Source organism: Cydia splendana, chromosome 10 (assembly GCF_910591565.1).
Source record: "Cydia splendana chromosome 10, ilCydSple1.2, whole genome shotgun sequence".
Taxonomy (NCBI): Eukaryota; Metazoa; Arthropoda; class Insecta; order Lepidoptera; family Tortricidae; genus Cydia; species Cydia splendana.
In genome coordinates this window covers 2363316-2387810 of record NC_085969.1, presented here as the reverse complement: position 1 = coordinate 2387810, position 24495 = coordinate 2363316, and the positions used below count along the sequence as shown (strand labels likewise).

Genomic DNA, 24495 nt, shown 5'->3' with positions numbered 1-24495 from the left:
CACGCTATGGACCCCTTGGGGTGTTTTTATACAATATATTCTCAAGAGGATAATCTTAGATGTTACGGGGAATATTTCTATAACACAAAGAATTTCGCGAAGTTTTAAAAACTCCAAATACACGTTCAGTATTTATTTCAAAAAATATTTTTTTAAATAACATTAAGTATGTTTGAAATAACTAATCTTAAGTAGGCTAACTACAACTAGGCCTCTTTAAGCAGAATGTTGAATAAAGATAAACTAACGTTGCCCTAATGGCGGTTGTTGACCGTTAACGTGACGTAAACCCACTACAGTCCCCAATGGGGCTATATTCCTTTACCAGGGTTTTGACCAAAAGAGTAGTCCATTAGAAAAAAAGAACGACGAGGATGTTTCGTGTAGCGGCGCGACGGAACTGAAGATGACGAGTGCCTGTGGCCTTAGCATCATAGACGCCCCGACAGTATCTCGCCTCGAGGTAGACTGCATTAAGAAAGACTGATATATGTACTTGAGGGATACTGTCGGGGCGCTCCTGTGCCAAGACACTTGCCGGACAGCACTAGGGAGAGACTGTCCACCTTGGTGACCTTCTCATGTGCGTATAGCTCGTGGCATTTGAGATGGCGCATGTTGAGCGGAAGATGACATGTACTTACTTGCCAGATAGCACGAGGGAGAGACTATCCACCTTGGTGACCTTCTCATGCGCGTATAGCTCGTGGCACTTGAGCTGGCGCATGTTGAGCCCGCCGGGGCGGAAAATGACATGTACTTACTTGCCAGACAGCACGAGGGAGAGACTGTCCACCTTGGTGACCTTCTCATGCGCGTATAGCTCGTGGCACTTGAGATGGCGCACGTTGCGCATGCAGCGGAGCACCCGTCGGAACTGCCGCCGCGAGACTCGGAGCGGCTTGAAGAGAGCCACGTATACCTGAGGAAGATATTGAACATAAGACAATGCATATATTTTAAATTTGATAACTACCAGAAGCGTCTTCGAGGTAGTGCTAGTCAGTAGAATGTATTTTACGTCATATATAACTACATAAGTTTAACCAATTGAAGAGGTTTGAAGAGGTTTTAAGTAATTAGGTCAGGAATAATTGAGAAATCACTATTAGTTATCATAATACTTTACGCGACTTAAATCTCCGGTTAAATTAGGTAAATGTTATGATTACGAGTTTTTCCTGTTGTAAAATTTGAAGTAATTTGCTGCATCGTTTTTAAAATCACGGCTTTACGTACTGTTGCTAGGCAATATCCAATCGGACTTCTGCAATTAATTTTGTCGAACCCCAAAAATAACGGCGTCCCTTGTGATAATGAACAATTGCTTGGATTTATCTTTTCATAACTTTTTGCTTTTATATTTCCCCAGATTATGGAATCGCAAATATCACAATATTGTTCGCGGGTAATGTTGGTCATCCCTTTTCGCTATATACGAAGACATCGACTATAAAGTTTCCCGTCTTAAAAACAATGACTTAGTTCACTTAAAGTTTCATATCACATTCATTAGGTACCTACATTTAATAATTAAAAAAGTGCAAACAACTCCTTAGGTCATAAAATAGCCTTCCTTACTCAACAGTTCCAGCTAAACTCCGAGAAATGAGCTTAGTTATATAACGACTATTGCTAGAGCATTATGCAAGAACACTCTGTGTAAATATTATATTATTTATAGCACTGTCGCCTACATAAGTTTGTGCCGCAGATGTACATAATTTTAGTCTGGAAGACATGTGATTCAGCCTAATAATAAGTCTTGCAAATGCCATCCTTATAAAGATAATGACAGCGGTTCCAAGTAACATATACTTTGCATCGAAACGTGGACTGAATGGTTTCATCAAATGGCTCGAACTTTGCGTAAATTAATAAGCATGCAGAGAACAGCCTGGGGAGTTATTTTTAGTCTCAATGTTAGTTTGTGGGTCTCGAGACGATTCTTGGAATATGTTTTTGCGTACGTCTTCCTAGTAAATGAATTCATGGAATGGAATTATAAATAAAAGGAAGAGAATTCGACAGGGTTTGCTCAACACACACCTTGTTTATCAATTATTTCTATCAATGCCTGCAATACTTTGGGTTAAAACATTGTTGTAAATATTTTGTTTTAAGAAGTCATCTCCCGAGTTTATTTCATTAGAATACCATCTTCCATAGATTTAGTATGTCACGTGTTTTAATTAAAATTTTGTCTGCATTTAACCTCCTTGCCTATGTTCATTCATACGTAATACGTTTTTTCCAGCACACGGTTTCACTGTAACATGTCCAACTAAGCCTATTTTAAAATTCTAACACCAGTTTTGCATTTGCATTTCGGGTCCTTCCAACCGAATTAACATAATGGATTATTAAATTTCCACATTTGAGAGTTTAAGCCTCCAAAGCCATGCATATTCTACCAGTCTTTAGCGGGTAGGCAAAACAATAGAAGTTTTTAGTGAATGGCGAAATTCCTGCAACATTGTGCCGAGCCATTGTACGAATGCACGTCGAAAAATATTCATCTCGGGGCGTGGAATGGTTTTGTTTGCTTTCCTGGGAAGAAAATATTATATACTCTATACTCGAATGCAATGCGTATTTTTCCGATCATATTAGACTTCTACATTATTAAGCTCAATTTCGATTTTAATATGTCTGAGGAGGCATCTAGCTTAAAAAAATCTTTCGTTATTACATAAATACGTCTTTGTGTCTATTAGAATCTACAGTAGAAAACGGTTCGGACTCAAAGACTAGATATTAGATATCTACTTATTTATTTGAGTGCAATCGTTTCTAATGAAATGCAGATGTTTGAAGCATTAAAAACAGATATTTCAAACATGTCAGTTGGCGTAGCTAATTTATAACGGAAATATTTTTTCCTGAAATATAGTGTATTGCTGATTGCTCCACCGACAAGAGCACAGCTCTTAAATATAAAGAAGAAGAAGAAGAAGTGTATTTAAGGACGAGGCCACGAAGAGGCAGTTTGCAAAATACGCCTAGTTATTATGTGGAGCCGTAGCTAGGATTTAATTAGGACCAACCAAGCCTTTATTTGACCTGTTGCAAAATTCTCTTTGGTGTGCGAGCCTCAATTTCATCAGTAATTCATGCGTATGCATTTCAGATCACGTCCCATCAACGCCAGACGAGTGTAACCCGAGACACGTTAAATCGGTAAAACATCCTATTTTCATATGTGAGTTGTAGTGACTTACATCCTTTTGGTATTGAATATGTTTACACGCAATTACAATCCACAACGCATGGTTTGATGAATGTAAAGTGCGGGCTTCGTTTCGTCTGCTCTGAGATTATGATGATACTTGTGTATTTAAATATGTCCCAGCTTTATTCCTATCATTATTCTGAAAGATTTTTTGGTAAAAATACAATACAATATGCAATATTATGTTTAAGTATAATCTCTACCTTTAAGTCAGCAGTGGCCATGACTTTTAATAAAAAAGCCCTGAAAATGGTGGTGAAAACAGTGAAAATGAAAGGGTTTTACTAAAGGGGCCCACAGATTACCAGTTCGCGGGACGATATCAGCCTGTCAGTTAAACGCAAAAGTTCGTCCGGCGAACTGGCAATCTGTGGGCCCCTTAAGGCGCTCTTATACTCGAGTTTTACGTTTTCAAGGGGGTGAAGCAGACGAGTGGTAGAACGGGCAGGCGGGCGCCCCGCGCGGCGCACCGCACCATTCCCGCGCAGCACGTCTACGTCCTTATTCTGACGACATCGGTATTCTGAATTGTCAGTTCCGGGATTTTTAGTTCGGCAATTAATATTGAATAAGATTTATTAGTAAATTCCAATTTTGATGAGTACTTAATGAAATTAAAAACCGGACAAGTGCGAGTCGGACTCGCCCACCGAGCCCGCCGAGGGTTCCGTACCTTTTAGTATTTGTTGTTATAGCGGCAACAGAAATACATCATCTGTGAAAATTTCAACTGTCTAGCTATCACGGTTCGTGAGATACAGCCTGGTGACAGATGGACGGACAGCGGAGTCTTACTAATAGGGTTCCGTTTTACCCTTTGGATAGGGAACCCTTAAAAATGGTAGGTAAGACGGTGAGTGTACCTAAATAATTATTAATTATATACAATATGAGTGTATACTTGACTGATCATGTTTTTGAAAAATCGATTTCGACTGGCAAAACATATTATTTTTTGGCAACCGGGTTTTTTAACCTAATTAGACCCCGCTGAATGCGACATTGCCGGTTGCTTGATCGAATTCTTGACTGGAAGTGAGATAGTTGATATTAAAGGTCCCTTTTTTTAGTTTTTCGTAAATAACTCTTAAACGGTGGCGCATGGCAAAAAAATTTCTTAAATATAAGTAATCTGCATAAAATTGCCTACAAGAAAGATTCCATACAATTTTTCGCTAGGATCAATATTCAAAGAGATATTAAGGCGGGAAAGTTAATTATAGTCACTTCTAAGGTCTCTTTTTTTAGTTTTTCGTAAATAACTCGTAAACGGCGGCCAATTAAAAAAAATATATTAAACGTTAATAATCTACACAACATTTTCAATAAAAAAAGATTTAGTACATTTTTAGCAGGGATCAATATTTAAAAAGATAATAAAGAGGGAAAGTTAATTATAATAAATTCTAAGGTTCCTTGTTTTTATTTTTTCGTTAATAATTTGAAAAGTATGACTCATAGCAAAAACAAATTTTACACAAATAATAAACATAAAATTTCCTACAAGAAACATGTAGAACACTTTTCGCTAGGATTAATATTTAAAAAGACAAAGCATCCGGTAAGTCAATTATAATCAATTTTAAAGTCCCTTTTTTATTTTTTCGTAAATAACTCGTAAAAAATATTATACATAAATAATGAACATAAAATCGTCCACAAAAAAGGTTTTGTACACTTTTTCGCTACGATCAATATTTAATAAGGCTATAAGGGGGTAAGTTAATTATAATCAATTTCCAGGTCCCTATTTTAAGTTTTTCGTAAATGACTCGTAAACGGTGGCCCATAGCAAAATAGGTTCTTAATGTTAATTAACCCCCCTTGGCTAAAAAGTGGCCTCCATGTTTAAAATTCATTTGTTTACGTAAGATGTCCTTCTTTGGGTCACGAATTTACATGTGTGTACCAAATTTCAACTTAATTGGTCCAGTACTTTTGAAGAAAATGGGCTGTTACAGACGGACAGACAGACAGTCGCACGAGTGATCCTATAAGGGTTCCGATTTTTCCTTTTAAGGTACGGGACCCTAAAAACTAAAAAAAGTAACATGTGAATTGATTGTAATGAACTTTTTTCCATTAATATCGTTTTAAATATTGATCCTAGAGAAAAGTGTTCAGATGTTTTTTGCAGGAAATTTTATGTACATTATTTATTAATAAAAACCTATTTTGCTATGGGACACCGTTTACGAGTTATTTACAAAAAACTAAAAAGGGACTTTAAAATTGATTGTAATTAACTTACCGGCTGCTTTGTCTTTTTAAATATTGATCCTAGCGAAAAGTGTTCTACATGTTTTTTGTAGGAAATTTTATGTTTATTATTTATGTGTAAGATTTGTTTTTGCTATGAGTCATACTTTTCAAATTATTAACGAAAAAATAAAAACAAGGAACCTTAGAATTTATTATAATTAACTTTCCCTCTTTATTATCTTTTTAAATATTGATCCTTGCTAAAAATGTACTGAATCTTTTTTATTGAAAATTTTGTGTAGATTATTAATGTTTACAACATTTTTTTATATTGGCCACTTTTACGAGTTCTTTACGAAAAACTAAAAAAGGGACCTTTAATATCAAATATCTCACTTCCAGTCAAGAATTCGATCAAGCAACCGGCAAATTCGGATTCAGCGGGGTCTAATTAGGTTAAAAAACAGGCCCCAATTTCACCACGGTGACAGGTGCGACAATTGTAAAATCACTGTTGCTGACGTCACAGGCATCCATGGGCTACGGTTACCACTTACCATCGGGCGGGCCGTATTCCTGTTTGCCACCATCATTGTATTATTTAAAAAAACTTTATTATATCGGAAAAAAACAGATATTTCTTTTGCGTAGTTTCTGACAATTGTCAAGATTTAGAAGAATTGTAGGTAATTCTTGACAGGTAATGAGATATATGTCGGAATTTCGTGACAATTGTAGTGTTTCTTGTGACAATTGTCATAAACTTAGCAAGAGAAATATCTGTTTTTTTCCGATATAATAAAGTTTTTTTTAATAAAACAATGATGGTGGCAAACAGGAATACGGCCCGCCCGATGGTAAGCGGTAACCGTAGCCCATGGATGCCTGTGACGTCAGCAACAGTGATGTTTTACAATTGTCGCACCTGTCACCGTGGTGAAATTGGAGCCTGGTTGCCAAAAAGTAGTATGTTTTGCTAATAGAAATCGATTTTTACAAAAATGTGACCAGTCTAAATTATTCAATTTGATTAATTTTATACCCTTTTAAAATATGTTTACACAATTTATCAATCGTGACTGAATTCCTGATTGGTTAGATGGGTGTGTGCCTTTGCTGCCCAACTTGTTATAAAATGACAATATGACGGACGAATGTCTGAAATGTCACCGTATTTAAGAATTATTTTGCTTTTCTTCGTAAGTATGTTGAAAAACATTGTGTGTATAACATATTTGCGTATTTATATTGTGATTACCCATTTTATTAAACGTCCGCTAAACTAGCACAGGTCCGACGCTGACAGTGGTCACGGGCGTACTGGCGTGAGGAATAGGCGCAAGGTATTGCCGCGTAGGGTGTAATTTAGTAGGCAAAATGTTGAATTCATCAAATGATGAATGAAAAAATTAACGTATCGATAAAAGGACAAGCAATAATGAAGATTTACTTAAAAGCTATCGACTGAAGTAAGTTTCATATACATTTTCGTCCTAGTACTTCTAACATAAGGAAATAAAGATAGTGTTAGGCATGTTTTCAACTTAAGATTCTATCGAGAAAATAATGAGCCGTCGTGTTTCTGACAAGCAATAACGTAGTTCAAGGACTGAAGTTATACATACTAGAAAATAATGCATGAAATCCTTGTAAAAGTCTGTAAATATGGTGACAAAAAAGTGCATTTTACTACACACCGCGCCTTAACGTAATTGGTGGTCGCGTGATACGCAATGATCCTCTTCTGGGCTCTGTAGAGGATTGTTCGTGATTCTTTAGGTAAGTACATATACTCGTAGTTACTTATAGGTATGCCTAAGTTCGATGACATTATTTGGGAAACAAAGATCATCTAAGGTGATTCATCTTTTATCCTAAAATAGCGCGATAAACGCTTGTTATTTCCTTCGGTTCTAATATTTTTTGGTCTAGACATTGTAGACAACTGCCACAGGATTCGTAGCATAATTACAGTGATTAGTCTGAGCGCAATCTGGGCACGCTAGTCGTGAATTTTATGCTACGACAATTGTCATTGTCATTAACATACAAAATTACCAACTCTACACTGAGAAAAATTTGCTACTTATGAAGCTAAAAATTGTAAGTAGCTTGCAATTTGCTACTTACTACGGGTGCAGCATACTTAATACAGCTGCCGCATACTGCTTAATGGTGCAAGCTACTTACGCGTTTAGGAGATACACAATGTTGCGTACGGGCATTGCAATATTGTACGTATAATGTCAGCGCCTACGTAATAAGTATGTTATACCCGTACAATACGTAGTTGTTTAAGGAACTTGAATGTAAGTAGCTGCCACCATTACCCATACATATTCGGGTACATTCTCCAGTTCAACCTCCTACTTATAAGTAGCTTATACCTTTATAATAAGTAGTTTTCAACAGAACATGAACATAAGTAGAAAACATCTTTATTCATACATGTGTTGGTTATCATATCCAGTTGTTTAAACGTACACCTCCTACTTATTTAAAGGCTTTACTTACACGATATCCGTATCTTTACGAATACGTAGGCGAGTTACGAGAGTTGTAATACAAATACGACCTACTATACAGTCCCATGATGAGTAAATAAGCCGATTCATTATACGTGTGCGGTCTACTGTTATACATGTAGCAGCTACGTATCTTACGTAGCCCATGCCAGTACGTAAGGACCCAGTCACCTGACGCTAGCACGCAAGCTACGTAAAATACGTAGACAGTGCCATGATGAGTAAATATACCGATTCATTATACGTGTGCGGTCTACTGTTATACATGTAGCAGCTACGTATCTTACGTAGCCCATGCCAGTACGTAAGGACCCAGTCACCTGATGCTAGCACGCAAGCTACGTAAAATACGTAGACAGTGCCATGATCAGTAAATATGCATATTCATTATACGTGTGCGGTCTACTGTTATATATGTAGCAGCTACATGTCTTACGTAGCCCATGCCAGTACGTAAGGACCCAGTTACCTGACGCTAGCACGCAATCTACGTAAAATACGTAGACAGTGCCATGATGAGTAAATATACCGATTCATTATACGTGTGCAGTCTACTGTTATACATGTAGCAGCTACGTATCTTACGTAGCCCATGCCAGTACGTAAGAACCCAGTCACCTGATTCTAGCACGCAAGCTACGTAAAATACGTAGACAGTGCCATGATGACTAAATATGCATATTCATTACACGTGTGCGGTCTACTGTTATACATGTAGCAGCTACGTATGTTACGTAGCCCATGCCATTACATAAGGACCCAGTCACCGGATGCTAGCACGCAAGCTACGTAATATACGTAGACAGAGCCATGATGAGTAAATATGCCGATTCATTATACGTGTGCGGTCTACTGTTATACATGTAGCAGCTACGTATGTTACGTAGCCCATGCCAGTACGTAAGGACCCAGTCACCTGATGCTAGCACGCAAGCTAAGTAAAATACGTAGACAGTGCCATGATGAGTAAATATGCATATTCATTATACGTGTGCAGTCTACTGTTATACATGTAGCAGCTACGTATCTTACGTAGCTCATGCCAGTACGTAAGGACCCAGTCACCTGATGCTAGCACGCAAGCTACATAAAATACGTAGACAGTGCCATGATGAGTGAATATGTCGATTCATTATACGTGTGCGGTCTACTGTTATACATGTAGCAGCTACGTATCTTACGTAGCCCATGCCAGTACGTAAGGACCCAGTCACCTGATGCTAGCACGCAAGCTACGTAAAATACGTAGACAGTGCCATGATGAGTAAATATGCATATTCATTATACGTGTGCAGTCTACTGTTATACATGTAGCAGCAACGTATCTTACGTAGCTCATGCCAGTACGTAAGGACCCAGTCACCTGATGCTAGCACGCAAGCTACGTAAAATACGTAGACAGTGCCATGATGAGTGAATATGCCGATTCATTATACGTGTGCAGTCTACTGTTATACATGTAGCAGCTACGTATCTTACGTAGTTCATGCCAGTACGTAAGGACCCAGTCACCTGATGCTAGCACGCAAGCTACGTAAAATACGTAGACAGTGCCATGATGAGTGAATATGCCGATTCATTATACGTGTGCGGTCTACTGTTATACATGTAGCAGCTACGTATCTTACGTAGCCCATGCCAGTGCGTAAGGACCCAGTCACCTGATGCTAGCACGCAAGCTACGTAAAATACGTAGACAGTGCCATGATTAGTAAATATGCATATTCATTATACGTGTCCAGTCTACTGTTATACATGTAGCAGCTACTTATCTTACGTAGCTCATGCCAGTACGTAAGGACCCAGTCACCTGATGCAAGCACGCAAGCTACGTAAAATACGTAGACAGTGCCATGATGAGTAAATATGCCGATTCATTATACGTGTGCGGTCTACTGTTAAACATGTAGCAGCTACGTATGTTACGTAGCCCATGCCATTACATAAGGACTCAGTCACCGGATGCTAGCACGCAAGCTACGTAATATACGTAGACAGAGCCATGATGAGTAAATATGCCGATTCATTATACGTGTGCGGTCTACTGTTATACATGTAGCAGCTATGTATGTTACGTAGCCCATGCCAGTACGTAAGGACCCAGTCACCTGATGCTAGCACGCAAGCTAAGTAAAATACGTAGACAGTGCCATGATGAGTAAATATGCATATTCATTATACGTGTGCAGTCTACTGTTATACATGTAGCAGCTACGTATCTTATGTAGCTCATGCCAGTACGTAAGGACCCAGTCACCTGATGCTAGCACGCAAGCTACATAAAATACGTAGACAGTGCCATGATGAGTGAATATGCCGATTCATTATACGTGTGCGGTCTACTGTTATACATGTAGCAGCTACGTATCTTACGTAGCCCATGCCAGTACGTAAGGACCCAGTCACCTGATGCTAGCACGCAAGCTACGTAAAATACGTAGACAGTGCCATGATGAGTAAATATGCATATTAATTATACGTGTGCAGTCTACTGTTATACATGTAGCAGCTACGTATCTTACGTAGCCCATGCCAGTACGTAAGGACCCAGGCACATGATGCTAGCACGCAAGCTACGTAAAATACGTAGACAGTGCCATGATGAGTTAATATGCCGATTCATTATACGTGTGCGGTCTACTGTTATACATGTAGCAGCTACGTATCTTACGTAGCCCATGCCAGTACGTAAGGACCCAGTCACCTGATGCTAGCACGCAAGCTACGTAAAATACGTAGACAGTGCCATGATGAGTAAATATGCATATTCATTATACATGTGCAGTCTACTGTTATACATGTAGCAGCTACGTATCTTACGTAGCTCATGCCAGTACGTAAGGACCCAGTCAGCTGATGCTAGCACGCAAGCTACGTAAAATACGTAGACAGTGCCATGATGAGTGAATATGCCGATTCATTATACGTGTGCGGTCTACTGTTATACATGTAGCAGCTACGTATCTTACGTAGCCCATGCCAGTACGTAAGGACCCAGTCACCTGATGCTAGCACGCAAGCTACGTAAAATACGTAGACAGTGCCATGATTAGTAAATATGCATATTCATTATACGTGTGCAGTCTACTGTTATACATGTAGCAGCTACTTATCTTACGTAGCTCATGCCAGTACGTAAGGACCCAGTCACCTGATGCAAGCACGCTAGCTACGTAAAATACGTAGACAGTGCCATGATGAGTAAATATGCCGATTCATTATACGTGTGCGGTCTACTGTTAAACATGTAGCAGCTATGCGTCTTACGTAGCCCATGCCAGTACGTAAGGACCCAGTCACCTGATGAAAGCACGCAAGCTACGTAAAATACGTAAACAGTGCCATGATGAGTAAATATGCATATTCATTATACGTGTGCGGTCTACTGTTATACATGTAGCAGCTACGTATGTTACGTAGCCCATGCCAGTACGTAAGGACCCAGTCACCTGATGCTAGCACGAAAGCTACGTAAAATACGTAGACAGTGCCATGATGAGTGAATATGCCGACTCATTATACGTGTGCGGTCTACTGTTATACATGTAGCAGCTACGTATGTTACGTAGCCCATGCCAGTACGTAAGGATCCAGTCACCTGATGCTAGCACGCAAGCTACGTAAAATACGTAGACAGTGCCATGATGAGTGAATATGCCGATTCACTATACGTGTGCGGTCTACTGTTATACATGTAGCAGATACCTATCTTACGTAGCCCATGCCAGTACGTAAGGACCTAGACACCTGACGCCAGCACGCAAATTACGTAAAATACGTAGACAGTGCCATGATGAGTAAATATACCGATTCATTATACGTGTGAGGTCTACTGTCATACATGTAGCAGCTACGTATCTTACGTAGCTCATGCCAGTATGTAAGGACCCAGTCACCTGATGCTAGCACGCAAGCTACGTATAATACGTAGACAGTGCCATGATGAGTGAATATGCCGATTCATTATACGTGTGCGGTCTACTGTTATACATGTAGCAGCTACCTATCTTACGTAGCCCATGCCAGTACGTAAGGACCTAGACACCTGACGCCAGCACGCAAGTTACGTAAAATACGTAGACAGTGCCATGATGAGTAAATATACCGATTCATTATAAGTGTGCGGTCTACTGTTATACATGTAGCAGCTACGTATGTTACGTAGCCCATGCCAGTACGTAAGGACCCAGTCACCTGATGCTAGCACGCAAGCTACGTAAAATACGTAGACAGTGCCATGATGAGTAAATATGCATATTCATTATACGTGTGCAGTCTACTGTTATACATGTAGCAGCTTCTTATCTTACGTAGCTCATGCCAGTACGTAAGGACCCAGTCACCTGATGCTAGCACGCAAGCTACGTATAATACGTAGACAGTGCCATGATTAGTAAATATGCATATTCATTATACGTCTGCGGTCTACTGTTATACATGTAGCAGCTGCGTATCTTATATAGCCCATGCCAGTACGTAAGGACCCAGTCACCTGACGCTAGCACGCAAGCTACGTATAATACGTAGACAGTGCTATGATTAGTAAATATGCATATTCATTATACGTGTGCAGTCTACTGTTATACATGTAGCAGCTACGTCTCTTACGTAGCCCATACTAGTACGTAAGGAGCCAGTCACCTGATGCTAGTACGCAAGCTACGTAAAATACTTAGACAGTGCCATGATGAGTAAATGGGTATCGTCTTGGGTCGTCCCATTAGGTTTTTGCCAAGTTCTTAAATTAGTCCTATTCTGCTTTCGTCACCCATTCTACATTCGTCACTTTTGTCGGTGGGCTTTCTCATCTTTGGTCATATTTGTTGTTTGCCTTTTTCTTATTCCGACCCATTCCGGTATTCTTCATTATCTTGTTTGGGCATGTTCGATGTTAGTCTATCTCGTATTCAGTCTCATTCATTATTCGTCATTTTTCTTCGACACGTTCGATATTGGTCCCATTCGGTTATTGACAAGTTCTTAATTTGTCTTATTCTGTATTCTGTCATATTCTTCATTCGTCACTTTCGCTGGTAGTCTTTGTCATCTTTGGCCATATTTGTTGATTGTCTTTTTCCCAGTGTGGTTATCAATTTCATCATCCCTTCCCTCCCGTGAGCGTCATAGAAGTCGCCCTGAAGAAGGTTGACAGCAGTTACCAAAGCTTTAATCAGTCTGAAACTATCTAAGTAGCCATACTACTGTGCCCTCGTCTAAGACCAGGCACGGCACGACGTAGTAAGCCCTGTGTCCCCGTTTTGGATTAATCTGCCCTACATGTGTATTGTTTAGGATACATTTAATTAATATTTAAGTATAAGGATTATTGTTTATGGAATCAAAACAAAAAACAAGACAAATAGTAAATGGGACGAATATCGAATGGGACGAATATCGAACGGGACGAATATTTATCGTGACAAATAGAGAATGTGTCCAAATTTCAAAAGATCCTAAATAATAAAAACACGAAATTAGAATAAGACCAAAGACGATATTACGAATAACGAATGAGACTAAAAAAAGAAATTGACTAACATCGAACATGCCCAAAGAAGATGATGACGAATACCGGAATAAGCCGAAATAAGAAAAAGGCAAACAACCAAGTATAACCAAATATGAAAAAGACCACCGATGAACTTGACGAATGTAGAATGGGTGACGAAAGCAGAATGGGACTAATTTAAGAACTTGACAAAAAACTAATGGGATGACCCAAGAGTATACCAGTAAATGGGTCATTCCACCGTTTCGGGTGTTACACTTGAACTCATAAAATAAGGTTTTATTCGATATTGTAACAGGAACTAGGAGGTTAAACTATTGATTCATCTACTACTTTGATAATATTTTCTTTTCCTGAACACACATAATTTAAAGTATAAGAGCAATAACGAGAGACTCACTAAAAAGTAGCTGCTTCGGGTGTTACGCGAATTGGCCTATAACTTCTGACCATCAGTACCAAAATGCATAAATTAGCGAATTTTCTCAAGTAACCTCCAGTTTTATTTATGTCAAGTAATAATAGTCCTTATAGTCTACTGAAACACTAAAGTAACACTTAGTATCACTTTTTATTATTTTGAATATAATAAATTACCTGTTTCGGGTGTTACTCATGGTTCGTTTCGGGTGTTACGAGTACGAAATTAAGACAGATTTATACGACATCACGGCTCATTTTATTGAAAATATTGTCTTTTTAATAAATTCGATTAAAAACATAAGTATTAAATGCTGAATTATTATAAAATACATTAGTCTTAACAATAAAAAGTGATTCTCGTAGATATCATAATTATTTTTCTTTCAATGCGAATATTTCCGAAAATATTCCCTTAATCAAAAAATGGTTGATGGTGACACCTATTCATTTTGAGAAATCTATCCAACGACACCCCACATCACAGGATTAAAGGCGAAAATAAATAAAAAATATGTTGTACAGGAGCTACCCTAAAAAAATTTTTTTTGTCATTTTTGTGTTACTACTTTGTCGCCATGATTGATTTATGTATCCATGCCCAATTTCAGCTTTCTAGCACTAACCACCACGGAGAAAAGCCGGGGACAGACAGGCGGACGTTTCGGGTGCTACACAACTTCAAACTTTAAAACATACGATTAAAGCAGACACTAAAACAATAATTACTACACATTTGAATAGATTCACATCATAGCCTTTCTTTGGCAAAACATGTTTGGCTATAGTTAATTACGGGGAAAGTTACACATATTTTTGTCTCTTTTTCGTTTCGGGTGTTACTTTGAGACCACAGTCTAGAATACTCTTCTAAAAACCGATTAATCCATGCTTTTGATGCTAGCACGCAAGCTACGTAAAATACGTAGATAGTGCCATGATGAGTAAATATGCATATTCATTATACGTGTGCGGTCTACTGTTATACATGTAACAGCTACGTATCTTACGTAGCCCATGCCAGTACGTAAGGACCAGTCACCTGACGCTAACACGCAAGCTACGTATAATACGTAGACAGTGCCATGATGAGTAAATATGCCGATTCATTATACGTGTGCGGTCTACTGTTATACATGTAGCAGCTACGTATCTTACGTAGCCCATGCCAGTACGTAAGGACCCAGTCACCTGATGCTAGCACGCAAGCTACGTAAAATACGTAGGCAGTGCCATGATGAGTAAATATGCATATTCATTATACGTGTGCGGTCTGCTGTTATACATGTAGCAGCTACGTATCTTACGTAGCCCATGCCAGTACGTAAGGACCAGTCACCTGACGCTAACACGCAAGCTACGTATAATACGTAGACAGTGCCATAATGAGTAAATATGCCGATTCATTATACGTGTGCGGTCTACTGTTATACATGTAGCAGCTACGTATGTTACGTAGCCCATGCCAGTACGTAAGGACCCAGTCACCTGATGCTAGCACGCAAGCTATACCCCCAAATATATACCCCAGGGGAGAATCTCTGCATAGACGAATCTTTAATTTTGTCTAGAGGCCGGAGTGGCATTCGCCAATATATTAAAGGTAAACGCCACAAATATGGCATCAAAATGTATGTGTTAGCCACTCCTGGTGGCCTTGTCCTCCAATCTCATATGTACAGAGGGAAAAATGATATTGAAATTGGAGGGCAAGGCCATACAGACAAGGTAGTGGCTAAACTTCTCCAGCCATATTTAGAAAAGGGCCGCCATATTTTCATGGACAATTTTTATAAGTGTCGGGCTCGCAAAATTTTTAATGGCAAAAAAAACTAATGTTACCGGAACGTTGCGATCTCGATGAAAAAATTGGGCAAAGGAGGCAGCATATATATTAGGTTCGATAAGAATGGGATTTGTGTTTGCAAGTGGAAAGACTATTTATGACTTAAATTCTATGTTTTTATCATCTAATGACTACAAAATCCTGCCTTTTTTGGTTGTGACGCCCGTGACTATATTTTTTGTCATTCGTGTACTTTAATAATGAAAATATACCAAATTTACTTCCTTTAAGGTAAAGGGCCCCTGTTTCGGCAGGTTAAGGCTCTTGAGAGTTTGTATATTTTTTTTAAATATTACTAAGCATATCAATACCTTGAAAGCTTTTGAGTAAGTTATATTAGTTCTTTGTTTCGAATTTTTTCGTGAACCTCTTATTTGGCTCCCATTTCGTGATACAAATTTAGGTCAGCTCCTAAGTTCGTGAATTCGTGTCCCCTGTTTCGGAATAAAGTTTTCTTAGAGTAATTGGTGATAATTTGCTGATAATCATTTTAAATATTTAACGGTCTTACCTACTTACGAGTAATTGTAAGGTCAAATTAAAAGTAATATTTAAAAATAATGTTAAATTGAGAGCTAGCTTAAAGTTTTTTGTACTCGTCGACTTTAATGGTTGAATTAAGACTGTAAACCATATGGGTAGTTTAATACTTGATTAAAAGCCGAACTATATAAATTAAAAAAATTAAAAATATATAATAATAATAATTAAACTGAAACCGGTTCACGGGTATCTATTGATGTACCCGTGAATGGGTTCCAGCAGGCGTTCTACATGACATCAAATTTCTCCAAACGGCCTCTACGTGTTGGATCCATATCCCCACGCACGCCTTTGTAAATGACCGGGCTCGAAAGACCCGAGAGTTTTAAAACGGAGATACAAATAATAATTATTTACAAAAAAAATTTACTATCTTATACGTTAAATATAAACATAGACAAAAATAAATCAAATAAATTGAATTATAAATAAAATTGTGCTAGTAGTTAATATGAGAATATACGTGGAATATACCTTAAAATTTTTAACTCGGGTCACATTCAAACTCGTTTTATGAGAATTCTAGTGAAAAAAACGTATACCGAATTTCGCTCAAACGAAACTTGATGAAATACATTAATTGTTTTCTAATTTATTTTTTTAATTTTCTTCGATGTTATATTTAAAAACAAGCACTCATAATGTATCTAGAAAATCCTTGATTCGTTAGTGGCACGAAATAGGAGACACACGAAAAATAAAATGACAGCTATTTCGTGAGTCGATTTATTGCAATTTTAAGGTATTTCTATGCATATATTCAGTCTTTTTTCTTATCAAATCAATTACTAAGGAACACACAGAAACACTCCCAAAAACTTTTATTCGAATGGGTTTAGCTTTTCCTTCCTATAAGCTTAACAAGTGAGAGCACGCACCTTACGCCTAAAAAAAGTGCACGCATACAACAAAGCTGTTCGCGGCCGTCTGACAGTTTCGACCGTCGTATTACTCTCAGTTTAATCACTAAAATATTGGTTATTATTTTATTGAAGAGATTAAATAATACAGATTTTTTTCATATGTATAATTTGAATAAAAAATATTTGAATTCCTTATTATTTGCGCCAGAAACAAAACTAACGAAATAACGTACTAACACGAACTTGGGGCCCTTTACCTTATTTATGAAATATTTTTATTGAATATTGTATCATGTCCAAGGTCATATTTTACTTTTACAGTATTTTGTGTGTTTTATTAAAAACGAAGACTTATACTCACATTCCCTAATAATGTACCTTTATTTTCGTAATTTATTAATGACTTCATTGTAAATTTATCATTTTTTGTTGAAAATAACCGTAACCGATTCTAACCGATATTCGGTTATTTTTCGGGCATAACCGTAACCGAAACCGGTTATGAAGTTCGGCCGGTTATTGCATTCCCTACAGGGCAAGCTATGCTGGCGCCATCTGCTAAATACTTTGACCGGCCAACCCCATTTGTGGCGTTTTCCTTGGATATGACACCGTAGGATTGTGAACCCGTTAGTTTGTAATCTAACGTAGGTTAGGTTAGGTTAGATTGTAATCTCCCTACCGTCCGTTTATAATTTAACTAGCGATATTATAAACTGACGACTGACGAGTGTTTACAATTTTACGGTGACATATAATTATATTGCCTAATCCCACTGCAGCCTCTCGATAAAATCATGGATTCGTCAATCGATAAATTAATATTCTCCCAGGACTATACAATTCAGTCATTCTATGATTAAAATAACTAAACAATGAATCTAAATTGTCCTGTCCAAACCTTAACCATCTAAAGATAATTAAAAATCTGTTACGCGAAATATAAAATGTACGAACTATATCTTTCTATTTTCGCACCGTGAACCACGTTCGATGTGTTGCCTCCCTGTCACACTTACGTACGAATTTACAAGTGCGACAGACAGGCAATACGTCGAACGCGTTTTGCGGTTGGTCTTGGTGTAGGTACGTCAAGGTACGTATTTTTACGTAGCTGGCGTACTTAAATAAAGATGCGTTATTAGAAAGCGTGTCCTTGGCGAGTGTTGCCAACATAACGCATTTCACGTCAAATCTAGCGGATTAGAATAAATCGTATCCCACCCATGAGTCGTGGGATTGGGGATTGGAAAGCACTCAGGCCCGGTGTATTTGCCTTTCTTTTGCTAGAATAATACGCAAGAGCGATAGAGAGGCAAATAGACGATCGAACGATAGAAATTGTTCGCGGTAGCTTACCCCCAGGTCGAGTCAAAAGGGCCTACCGAGAAACACTAAAATCGAAATTTCGTTGTCTGCCTCTCTATCACTCTTAAAGAGGCAGATAACTACATTTTTTAATTACCTATATAAAGTTTTAGCATTTTTTTAGCACATTTCAAAATTATCTAGCATATTTCTGGCATACTCTAGAATCTAGACATAAGTCTGGTATTTTTTCAAATTCCGAGTTGGCAACACTGGAAGAAAAGGTCAAACCACTGATACCAGTCGCGAGAGAAAACAAACGAGCGTCGGCACGTTTTTGCTATGGCGGTGTATTAAAAATTGTTTAATTGTGAAAAGACTATCTGTGACGGTTCTGTGTCTGTGTATTAAGTGCCAGGAACCTCGGAACATTAAATTGAAGCATCAACAAGAGCGGGGGCTCTGCCCCTGACCACCTTTGGAGCCGGCTTCCATCTCATCACAAGGCGGTTAGCAACAGGTACCTACTGTGTTATTTGTTTGTGTTGTACCTAGTTGATGATATGTAATTGCCTGAACATATATAGGTATGGGTTGGTGATAGGTAATTAAATTAAAATAATAGTTGTTAGCAGAATAATTATTTAATTTTGTTCTATACTAAAATCATTCATTTTCATTAAAGATGTTCGTCAAATCTATTATCCATTTAAAAGTTTAAATGGTAGGCTTGTCTGGGGAATAATGTGTCGCGGCCATTTTGACGTGAAATGTGGTTTGCAAATTTGCAAATGATTAAAAACCGGCCAAATGCGAGTCGGACTCGCGCACGGAGGGTTCCGCACCATAAAAAAAATAGAGCAAAAAAATCCCTTAAATATTTATTTTATTTTATTTTTAGTATTTGTTGTTATAGCGGCGACTGAGATACATCATTTGTGAAAATTTCAACTGTCTAGCTATCGCGGTTCATGAGATATAGCCTGGTGACAGACGGACGGACGGACGGACAGCGAAGTCTTAGTAACAGAGTCCCGTTTTTTACCCTTTGGGTACGGAACCCTAAAAAACTGACTGATTAAAGGCTTCGTCACACATGCGCGTTTTCCGGGCGGGGCGTGAGCGTTTTATATGTAAAAGCGGATGGATAGGAATCATTCTAGATTATATCTTCATAATTTTTAGGGTTCCGTACCCAAAGGGTAAAACGGGACCCTATTACTAAGACTTCGCTGTCCGTCCGTCCGTCCGTCTGTCACCAGGCTGTATCTCACGAACCGTGATAGCTAGACAGTTGAAATTTTCACAGATGATGTATTTCTGTTGTCGCTATAACAACAAATACTAAAAACAGAATAAAATAAAGATTTAAATGGGGCTCCCATACAACAAACGTGATTTTTGACCAAAGTTAAGCAACATCGGGAGTAGTCAGTATTTGGATGGGTGACCGTTTTTTTTTGCTTTTTTTTTTGTTTTTTTTTTGCATTATGGTACGGAACCCTTCGTGCGCGAGTCCGACTCGCACTTGCCCGGTTTTTTCATACTTAAAAACACTGAATTAATAAAATTATACTAATGCAGCAGGTGCCCAAAATATAATAAGCAGACAGGTGGTTATCTACCTTGTTTGGTTGATACCTTGCTATTAACAATTAGCATAAACATTGTTAGAAATGATTAAATTGTAAAAAGTCTCAACTGAGCTGGCATCTTTCTTGTCACCATACACTTACTATAAGTATATATTAGAAAGGGAATATACTATTAGAAAGGGAGTACTGCCATATCCTTAGCACCATCCCATAGGTGCCATTTTAGATGTGAAATTTAGCTTAGAGTCTATTCGGAAAGAGAAGAATAGTGAAACATATAAAAAATAACTACAAATGTATTTTACATGACTGAAACCATTTTTTTATTTTTTGTTACAATTTAAATTCTTTAAGTAATATTTTACAGGCGTTTAGAAATTTACAACATGAACTGGTCCATGGATGAGGGCCTAGACAACATGATCATCAGTGGAGCCCTGTACGGAGTGCCTATTGCTGTGGTGCGGGACCGGAAGCAGTTTGGCAGGATTGCAACCACTGCCAAACCTGTCATAACAATTTACAACTGTGTAGGGAATGTTATATCAAAGATTTTGGTAAGTAATTTCTTTAATATCTTAATTCCCTTTTAAAAATCTTGTTAACAGTAAGTTAAAAATGTTGTTAACCACACATTTTCAAGTGTCCTGTTAACCTCTGTATTCTTATATCCCTGATTCTTAATCCCTAAATAATATTAGAAATGCTAAAGAGGTACCTACTCTCAGTCTGTCTGTCTTCACGCTTAAACATCTGAATTAGCATATTACTCAAATGAAAAATGCCTTTACCAGGATTTGACCCAGGCTTTGTAGTTTGAAACATACCATCATCTGTGATATTTGCAGTGGAACAGCGGAGTCGTGGTCCACATGGGCTGGTCGGACGGGGAGCAGCTGCTGTGTGTGCAGGAGAGCGGAGATGTGCTCGTTTATGACATGTTTGGCGCCTACCAGAAGACATTCAATATGGGGCAAGAAATTAGGGACACTAAGGTACCTATCATATTCTACTTATACATAAGGATATATTTATGTGTGGGTGTGGGGTAAGTGTGGCTGGCCTTTACAACTTTAATTTGAATTAGATATTTCTATGAACAAAAAAAATTACTTAGCTAAACACACTGAATTTACCTAAATGGACTACTGTGTTTATGTAGAAATAACTATATAAAATAAAATGACTCGATTTTATTACTCTTTACTTAACTAAGAATGTACTAGAATGAATGGTACTTATATAATGCACAGTTATACTCGTATTATATGTGCCGATGCATTTTTCCTCCCCTACTCTACTACTATATTCCCTAATATATTGTTTATACTGTTTGTGAACAGGTCAGCAAAGCATAGCTGTTCCCAAATAGGACTGGCTCTAACACCAACCGCTGAGCAACATCTCCAAGCCCAAAGTCAGTCCCGTACCAGATCTGCCACGTAAGTTGTTCAATTTGTTATATTTAATAAAACATTTCTTTTTATGTTCAACTTGTTTTTAGGGTACCCCAAAACAAAAGGAAACAACTAAACCCTTATAGGATAACTATATTGTCCGTCCGTCCGTCTGTCTGTCAACGTACAATTATCCTTATTACAATAATCCGTACTATGAATATTTTAAACATACTAGAAAGTTAAATGGTGGGGACTAGAGACAGGTTTATTCCTATACACGACTTGTTCTGTGCGTAGCTTCTCTTGTTTCTATGTATACCTGGCAGTACTGAAAGAGAATGAGCTAAGTATTTATTATTTATGACTGTGACTGTTTTTAGATTCAATTTGTTTACCCCAAAATCAAGCAAAGTTACTATCCGGTATCACAGAATAAGTAATAGTATTATCATACAGAACGGCCACGCACCGCCACGCCCCGACTCTCATTACCTCGCCCCGCGACATGAATTTTTATCATTTTATTTGTTATGAAATGGAATTTTGATGTTTAATTATAGTAAGTCGGTTTGCTGCTGACGACACATATTGCTGATTTTTGACAGGAAGTACCACCCGGAAAATTTTGATGTTCTGGCAAATAGTAGACCAGTCGGTCATAACCTACGATCCGAAAAAAATCTAGGGGTGTCACTACTTAACAATCGCAAAAAAAATATTGAACTTTTAATTTTGTCCTAGTTTTCTATTTTTTATGACAATAAAAAAACATTTAAAGTGAAAAACTGTCACAATGTCACAAATAGGATGTTGATACTTAGCATAAATATTCGTCACTAGAAGAGGTAGCCATAAAAAAAAACAACAGGTTGCACTCCGGGAGTGCCGACAGAAGTGAAAACTCAATGACTAGTCCAAAATGTCTGCAGCACTATGTATAATTGATCCATCCTCCTTTCTATTGAAAAACTTTAGTTACGAAATTGCTGGTCGCAGGTTGTTGGTGAGCTTGTTTAAAATTTGAAATTCAAATTTATAGCGTTAATTGTTTAAAATTCGAATAGAAATTGTAAAGTTACCTTGCAGACCTCGCATCTTAATATATTTGGTCATGATATTTTGAGTTTTATTCACCAGTACTAACTAGAGTTCACTTTTATTAGCGATATCATCAATTCATCAAGATGTCGCTTTATTGAATTATGTCATTGAGTTTTTCTTTATTGATTTAAATGCCATCTAAATAAGTGGCCATCTAAACCTTACGGTCACGTGATCGCCTTACGCTGTCTTGAGTTTATCATTTTTTCCCCAGCTCAAAAAGTGCCCAGCGCCGCTGCAGAAGTTTTCACTTCAAAAAAACAGTCTGTTTAACGCAAGGGCCGATTTACTATGGAAAGCCGACATTTGGCCTTTATACGATTTTATGATCTTTTGTTGCTTTTTAAAATAACCATTGCCAATTGTTTCAGATGACGACACAGAGACTGTAAGGAACGTTTGTCTTATGCTTCTGGCATATGTCATAAACGTATCGCCGGCTCGAAAACGGAAAGGCGGGCTCTGAAGTTTTCTCGCGCGGAAATATGCGACGGATTTTTCAAGCAAGTGTCATCAGAAACACATGTCATTAGCTACATAATCGAGAAGAGAGAACAATACATGAAATAGAAGTGGACTATGCAGCCATTTGTTATTTTACTATTTTTTGTTACTATTCGTACACTCAGTATTTTTTTGTATTTGTCTATTATTCTTTTGGAACATATATACACCCTTAAAACATGTCTTAAATCAGAAATAATAGTAACACAATTTACAATTACCAGAAGTAACAAGTGAATGTCATTATTGTTTTAGTCACTAGAGTCCCAGATCAGTCAACAGAGTGATCACTACCTGTGAGCGTCTATCAAATGGTGTTCTTATGTTTTAGAATCCCAATTGGATAAAAACCCACAGATCATTACATTCTTCGGGATAGCAAACTCCGGTTGATTGGTATATTTTAAAGACACAGTCTATGGCAGTTACAAGTTTTTCGAAACGGTAAACAGTTTCGTTGACGACAACGTATGCAGCGTTTACATTCGAGATTAAAAAAATACCCAGTAGTTACCACTATCTTAGTTTGGTGGTAAAAGGTGGGGAAAAAAATCCCAGTAGTTACCACTGGTAACAACGTGGTGGTAACTAGTGGGAATAACCCTTGATCTTAAGCATAGTATTAATATAGTACTTTTGTTTGTAGGTATTAAAATAATGGTCAACAATAATCTGTCATAAAATGTTGTAAAATAATACAGTTTCAAACTGATTAGTTTATGTTAGTTTGTTTGTAATATTTCTATTGACATAAACATTGGAAACACTCAAATGCATATTTTTTTCTAATAGCTCACTTCAGTCCTTTACCTAAAAAAATTGTATCGTACTTGAATAGGTTTGCTTAAATAGGTACTTAATATTTGTAAAGCTCCAAGTAATTATAAGTTAATGCGGTTTTTTACTTTATTAAATTGAAGAATCATGCAAAACTACGTTTACGTAATCTGCCATGTAATTCTCTAAGCAATGTCGTTCGTGAAATCCATACTTGCATTGATATTAAACCTAAAATTTGTTGTCAATGATGTTGATAGGAGAATGTCATGGCTGGACAGGTGCGATAATGGCTCATGATCAGTAAATAAAATGTCATCCTACGTATGTTGATAAGTCGGCCAGGTACCGTACCGTATAATATTTATTGTACTATTATCGTGTATCCTAATAGGTCTACATAGTAGCTTTGTATAATTATAATGGTATAGGGAGTATTACTGCAACGTTCTGCCGCCAGAGTGCAGCACTAGCACAAACTGTAAATCATATAAGAGTAGCTTATAATATACTATGCCGTAAACAGTTTTTAGACCAGTTTTCACAGATTATTTGTTACGAACAAATATGACATTGATGCATCGAGGAGGTTTGTTTACTGTTTGTTCTAGTGGCGCCCCCCACGCAGTTTTGCCTAATATTGCCTATTATACTTAATACTTACACTAGA

General features: G+C 37.7%; 1 protein-coding gene across 2 annotated transcripts in view; it reads right to left on the bottom strand.

Annotated features, from left to right (window-relative positions):
* Positions 1–24495, bottom strand: part of LOC134794186 (blood vessel epicardial substance-like) — a 90304-nt gene that overhangs the window by 35680 nt on the left and 30129 nt on the right. For both annotated transcript variants that reach the window (XM_063765922.1, XM_063765923.1), the window contains exon 2: positions 765–922. In XM_063765922.1, coding sequence (XP_063621992.1) covers positions 765–922 — 158 coding nt within the window. The remainder of the gene's footprint in view (positions 1–764; positions 923–24495) is intronic.